General features: G+C 58.0%; 1 protein-coding gene across 1 annotated transcript; it reads right to left on the reverse strand.

The window, feature by feature from the left end:
- Window positions 1–552: 552 nt before the first annotated feature.
- Window positions 553–6,913, reverse strand: LOC106902262 (cytochrome P450 26C1). Its single transcript, XM_014965620.1, has 6 exons — window positions 6,722–6,913; window positions 6,420–6,644; window positions 6,033–6,308; window positions 4,211–4,366; window positions 1,547–2,053; window positions 553–1,321 (listed from the first exon to the last, which is right to left on the reverse strand). The coding sequence occupies exons 1-6, from the start codon at window positions 6,911–6,913 to the stop codon at window positions 968–970; spliced, it is 1,710 nt and encodes a 569-aa protein (XP_014821106.1). The 3' UTR covers window positions 553–967.
- Between the last annotated feature and the right edge of the window lie 55 nt (window positions 6,914–6,968).

Here is a 6,968-nt window from a genome sequence, read left to right on the forward strand (position 1 = left end):
AAACACCTAAAAAGGTGCCTTCAGCACCCAGGCTTAGCCCCGGGTACCACCCCCCGACGGACCCACAGAGCTGCCATCCTTGCACCTTCCCTGGCAGAGAGAGACCATGGGATGTGACATGGTCCAGACAGCCACCACGGGGCCTGTGCCACCTGGCCAATGCCCTGGCTGCAACGCAAACAGCATCATCAGGAACAGGGGACTTTCTACCACTAATCGGATGAATTCAGAAACGCCCATTTTCCAGACATTTATTCCCCAAAGCCCCCTCCCCTGCTGCAGTCTGATCCCTGGGACAGGCTGTGGCTGGGAGCACGTGCTGCGGGGGGCACAGAGGGGGGGCTTCACAGCAGACCCCAAGCAGCAGCACGAGCTCAGGCACAACCTTCACAGCTACTACTGCTGGGAGTGAGACACGGCCTCTGCGCTGGCTCTAACCCCAACTGCTGGAATGAGATTAAACATTTACAATAAAAACCGCTTTACGCCCTACTATTCTAGCTACAGCTGATGCCATGGACTGAGCAGCCCTGGCTTGTGTTTTCCTACAGATCCCCCCCCATCCTCTCTCTTTTTACATATAAAAAACTACCGAGGCAGGACGCTGGCCCTGCCCCTCCTACTGCACACCCACAGGAGATAACCCTGGGACAGAGAGGATCCGGGAGTTTTGCCCCCCATCCCTGGTGACTGGAGACAGGGGCTGCTGAGCCCCCGTGGGGGATGCTCCCTGCCAGCAGCTTCAGGGGTTCATCCCCGGGCTGGGGCTGGGGCTGGGGCTCCTCCCGGAGCTCAGGAGCAGGACCCTCCCTGATGGTTTGCACACCAGGAGGGGAAAAATAAGGCGGCCTTTGGGGTTTCTCTCTGGGGTGACCCCACGCCGTTCCCCGCCTGGGGAGCAGGGACCTGCCCCAGCAGCCATGGGGGGCCACCAGCGCCAGGGCCGAGGGGGCAGCGTGTCCCCGGCTCAGGCCTCGCCGGGCCGCAGGGGGTGGAAGTAGAGCTGCAGCCCGTCGTCCACGGGGTGCACGATGGGCACGGTCTGCATGGCGGGGTAGCCAGGGGTGGCCAGCTCCCAGCGGGCCGTGCTGACCAGCTCAATGGCCAGCAGCTTGAGGATGGCCTGTGCCAGCTCCTTGCCGATGCAGCTCCGTGCCCCGCCGCCGAAGGGGATGTAGTGGAAGCGTCCCGCGGGCTCCGTCCGGGCGGCACCGAAGCGGTCTGGGTCGAAGCCGCCCGGGGGGCTCTGGTAGACGGCGGCCGTCTCGTGTGTGTCACGGATGCTGTACATGACGCTCCAGCCTTTGGGGATCTGGTAGCCCTGGGGAGGGAGAGAGGAGGGGAGGAGAGGAGCGTTACGTCCTGTGGAGGGACAGCCCCGGCACCTTGCCCATCTGCTCCGTGGTGCTTTTTCTCCCAGCCCAGCTGGGACCCTGGGAGGTCACTGGGTGCCACCTTCCCCTGAGCGACACAGCCAAGTGACACCCACTGTGCTGGACACGGAGGGGCTTGCAGGCAGTGGCAGGCAGCAGCTCGAGGCACTTACATCCAGCTCAAAGGTCTGCAGCGCCGTCCTGTACCCTCCGGAGACGGGGGGCAGCACCCGCAGCACCTCCTTAATCACACAGTCCAGGTAGCGCAGGCGGCTCAGCTGCTCCAGGCTGATGTCCGAGGGGCAGCCACGGCTCTGCCCTGACGGCACTGGGGGCCGGGGGCCAGCACAGGGACTGTACTGGGGGGGGGTGGGCTCTAGTGGGGCACGGGGCCGTGGGGAACCTTCCTCCTCTGGGCCCGGGGGCTGGCACTCGTCCTCGCCAGCATCTTTGGCTGCAGGGCAGAGAAATGTCGTGTCGCTGTTGCTGCTCGGGGGGGTCGGGGTGTCCGGGCAGGGTCCCGCAGGGCAGCGCTCACGGTGCCTGTACAGCTCCTGGGACACCAGCTCCTGCCTGATTTTGTCAATCACGGCGGGGTGCTGCAGCAGCAGGAGGATCAGGGAGGTGCTGGCACTGGCCGTGGTGAAAAAAGCAGCAAATATGAGCTCAACTGCTGACTCCTGGGAGAGGAAAGAAGGTGACAAGTTTGAATGCCATTTTAAATGGGTTGTGACTCAGACTGTTCTCACCTTTTGTGGCTTTTGTCCCCATGCAGAGGGCCCTGGCCCCACCTCTGCTCCCCACAAACCTGCTCCCACCCTGGGCTGGCAGGGACCAAAACAAGACACGCTCGTTCCATTCCTGTGCAAGCTGGACACCCCCTTGTCGAGTGACTGATGCAGGCACACAACTGAGATGAGCACGTCACCTCCGATCCAGCTCTTCTGAGTTTTCCTCCCAAGATTCACAAATTTTAAAGCAGCACTTCTAACACGCATGTTAGCATGGCCAGTGAAGTTCATTTTAAGCATTAACACTTGTTTCCTTCATCTGCCACCTCCCCTTTGTCCCCAGCTTTTCTACCCTTCTGCCCAGCCAGACTGTGTGTTTCTGCATGAATCCTGGAAGTGCTGGAAGCTGAAACGGGGTGCAGACCTGAAGCCTGAAGGTGCCTGGAGCCAAGTCTGGAGGGTCAAGGGCAATGTAACATGGATTAGTCTTTGCTGCCATCCCCAGTGCCGAACATCGGCTGGAGCAGAGGCTTTTGCCAAAGTGCAGCTCTCAAGGGCATCTTTCAGCTGAAACAAAACCTCTGAAATAACAGATCCCTGTCAACCCCCATCCCACCTCCTGCAGGCGTCGGCAGGAATTTTTACATTCACAAATGGGCAGACCCAGATGAAAAGAAATCTCTCCCTGACGCCACTTGCAATTAAAACCCAAGACATTTCAGTAACAGGCAAGGAATTTAGGTCAGGCTCTGCAGCTTGGAATAACAGCCCTTACGACTCCCTGCGCCAACCTCTGACAGCGGGGCTGCCTCAGGTGTGACACCGGGCTCCTGGCTTTCCCTCCTGCTCCCACAAGGCGACCGGGAGGCAGCACCTTCCCACAGTCCCAGCCCCGGGAGGCAGGACCGGCCCTCACGGTTCCACCCACCCGGCCACCACAGCACGATTATGTAGGATGGGTTTGGGTTTTTTTTAATCCTGCCAAGATGTAATCACATTTTGAACCTGGCAATTATTTTTAAAAAACAATTATATTATAATAAAAACCATTTATTAGAACAAATAACATAATAAATAATTATTAAAAAGTTACTTTAAGACTATATGCTGGTTCTAATTGCATCTAATAGTTGCTGTAAAGTCTTTCAAATATTTTAGATTTAGAGATTACGCTTTTACAAAATATTTATAAAACATTAGTCTTTAGATAATTTTCCTTAAATACCTAAATAAATGGTAAAACTATGTATGTTCAATACTTTTAGACTATATTCAAATACTTTTAAACTATATTCAGCTGCTGTACACATGCAAAACTGCTTCAAAACTCGCTACATCAATGTGGTGTCATCTGTCACCCACTGAGCCTTTCACCAAGTGACCTGGAGCTACAAACGACGCAGCACTTACTAATGCCAGTATTTTCCCAAGATCTTTGGCAAAATACTCCCCACATTCAGTGGGTAGTTTTGGCTCAGTGAGTACTACTGGGCTCATCCCAAAGTCACAGTAATGCATCACACAGCATCCTAGCACCCCACAACCTGGATGATGTAATTAATGATAAGGTGGTAGGGAATGGCCCAGAATCCATCATTCCATCCCCAGACCCATTTTGATGTATCGTCTCAGAGATTCCTGGGCTCGCAGCCCCAAGGAATAAGGTGGCATGACCTCCACCCCGTGCCACACCAAATGCCGGAAGATGTTTAAGGAGCACACAACTAGCTCTAAATACTCCCAAGATGTTTTTTTGGGGGGTACCAAGTGTGCAGGGACGTGCAGAGCCTTGGCACAGCCACATAACCCTACTGCACCCTCCACCGGGCTGCAGCCTGGTGGCCATGAAGAGGAAAGGGAGAAGAGGCATTTATTCCCTTTTTAAACACCAGCTCTCCTCCAGCACAGAGACACAATCCCACAAGAGCATATGAGATGCCCAGCCCAGGCTTTCTCACCTGCGCTGGAGACGGTGTCCCCAGAGCTAGTCAGAGAAGGGCAGGAGCCAGCAGCCGGTGGCGGGTCCCCATCCAACCTCCTGCCCCTCGGCCCAGGTCTCCAACAGCCACCGAGTAGGAAGGGACACTGCAAGGGGGGTCTCCTTACCTTTAGCTCCTGCATGGTGAACTCTCTGCCGTGCTCCTTGGCACTGTTTATTATGAAATCCAGAGCGTCGCTGTGATCTTCTGGGTTGCTCCTCTGCAGTTTCTCCTGGATGGCCTTCTCCATAAACCCATGTAGCGTGTCCCGAGCTTTGATTCCCTGCGGGAGGCAGACACAGTTCAGAGGAGAGCCTGAGGAACTGCCCCCCTCTCCAGAGAGATCAGGGGACCCCAAGTGTGGCAATCCTTAATCCCAGGATCTGTAACAGCAAGAACTCTTATCTGTTGCCCACAGAGGCAAGAGGCAGCAGCCTGGAGGGAACTGCTGCAAATTCTGCTGCCTTGCTGTTATGAATCAAATACAACAAGTCCTAGGAAACACCGAGAGGAAAAGACAGCAGTAAACCCATGGAACCGAGTCCAGAGGCATCTGCGCTGAACAAACCCGTGGTCATGCACCGCTCAAAAGAAGCTTCTCCAAAGGGACAAGAAGAGGTAAGTTAATAAAAGTGAGTCCAAGCAGCAAGGCACGTTTGAGACAGGAACGACTGAGTGGCTTTACCAGGGTGTAGCAGATAAGGACACGTTCTCACACCCAGCTCCCCTGCACTCAGGCTCCTGCGCTGCAGAACATCAGGTGAGATCTCAGCAAGTGGAGTGATCAGTGATCTCCTTGCAAAGTGGGTGGATGGAGTCACAGAGCAATGCAATGCCTTCTGCAAGAACCAGAAGGACCAGAGACATGGGATGAAAAATGATCGTAATCAAATATTGGGAAGACAGAAAGGCTGAGATTTGAGGTGGGAAAGACTGGACAAAGTGAACAGGGCAGGGAGCAAGGGGGAAGACAAGGGGACCTAAATGCAAGTTGAAGAGGTTGGTCTGGGGCTGTGGCTCACCTGAGGGAGGGCATAGAGGGACAGGATGGGGGGATGAAGGCTCACTCTGGAGACACGTGCAAAGGGAATCTGGACAGGGAAATAAGAGCTTTGAACTGGTGGAGAAGAGCAGCAGGGAAGCCAGGGGAGAACCGGGACTGGCTTGGTAAGGCCATCCAGTGTGCCAGAGCTCCCAGTGGAAATAAGAGATTGGGCAAGACCTGGCTAAAAGGGGTAGGAGACCTGAGCTTGGTCAGGGTGGAGAACCCAAAGCCAGAGGAGGGAACGCAGACTGAGATGGAGAGGAGGAGTGGGAGCCAGGATGGATCCCTAGAGCAGGAGTGTGGGGAGGCAGGCAAAGAGGGGCAAGGCAGCAGGGAAGAAACTGTGGGTTGAAAGAGGCAGAAGAGACCATCCCTCTGCCATGTTCCCCTCCAGGACCCTCGCTGTCTCTCTGCTGCTGGGGGACAAGGGACCAAGGACCATAAGAGGGTCTCAAGTCCTCAGCCTGCCCTGACGTGCACAGGGAGTGCTACCTGAGGTGCGCTGTGCCCACCGGCCTTTGTGCTGATGCCCACAGACCCCTCTGCCGCTGGGCTGATGTGAGTCCAAATGGGAAGAGACGGGAAAGGACCAGCCACGATGGACTAACCAGAGCCAAGAAAGGCAACATGTGGGGTGAGGTAGGAGAGACCCTCTGTGCTGAGCAACGAGCTGGAGCCAGTGTCCAGAGGGGCTGGAAGCCCCCCAGGAGCAGGTGAGAAGTGCAGAGAGAAGGGGAGACGGCTGGGGTGGGCAAGACACTGGGCCCTCAGACCCAGAACAGGGTGGCTGCAGATGTCCTGGCCCGTCAGAAGTGCCCCTTGTCGGGCCTGGGGACAGGGGGTCTGTGCCGCCGGGGGCCGGGCCCCTGCCCGCAGGCAGAGGGAGCGGGGTGGGCAGCAGTACCTTGCGCAGCCCGCTGAAGGGTATGTTGAGGGGCAGGGAGAAGAGGTTCTCCACCAGCTGTTCAAAAGTTTTGGCCAGGTCCTTGAACTGCTTTTCCTCCAGGCGGAGCCCCAGCAGAATCCGAGCTGCAATGCGGAAAGTTAAGGTTTTAGCGGAGGAATAAACTGCGATGGAGCCCGGCTCCATGCACCAGCCCCGCAGCTCCCAGCTCACAACCTTCTGGATCCGTGGCAGGTAGCTCTCCAGGGCGGCGCGGCTGAACACTCTGGCCAGGATCTAGAGGGAGAAGGGGGGGAACAGAGGCAGGCGGTTAAAGCGGGGTGCCCCACGTGCCACCGAGGCCCAAGCCTGGGCTGTGTGCCCCGTCGGGGCGGCCACGAGACTCACCTTGCGGCGCTGGCGGTGCAGGTCCCCGACGGAGCCGAGCAGGGTGTGGGAGCCCAGGATGATCTGGGTGCTCTGGGGCCACTGCGCGCTGACCAGCGTGTGCTCGCCCAGCAGGATCTTGCGGATGTTCTCGGCACCCGTCACCCGCACCACCGGCCGCCCCAGCAGGTGGGTCTTGAAGACATTTCCGTACCTCTCCCGCCGGGAGCTGTGGAAGCGGGAGCCCTGGGGACGAGCCGCGGGTCAGCCCGGGGCTCCCTCCGTCCCCTTCCCACCCCGTCCCCGTCCCCGCTGCGCCTTACCTGCAGCAGCCAGTGCAGGGTCTCCCCGAAGAAGGGCCAGCCCATGGAGCCCCTGGGCAGGGGCAGGGCGCTGGCGCGGTCCCGGCTGAGGCTCCAGCGCAGCGCCCAGAGGTGCCGGCACAGGGCGACCAGCAGCCCCAGGGCCACCAGCGCCAGCGCCGCAGCTTCGGGCCAGGAGAGCCCGGCCGGCATCCTCCTCCCGGGCGGCGGGAGAGGGACGGGGCGGCGGCGGGTCCCCGCCCCGGGG

Source organism: Calidris pugnax, unplaced genomic scaffold (genome assembly GCF_001431845.1).
Source record: "Calidris pugnax isolate Ruff unplaced genomic scaffold, ASM143184v1 scaffold64, whole genome shotgun sequence".
Lineage (NCBI taxonomy): Eukaryota > Metazoa > Chordata > Aves > Charadriiformes > Scolopacidae > Calidris > Calidris pugnax.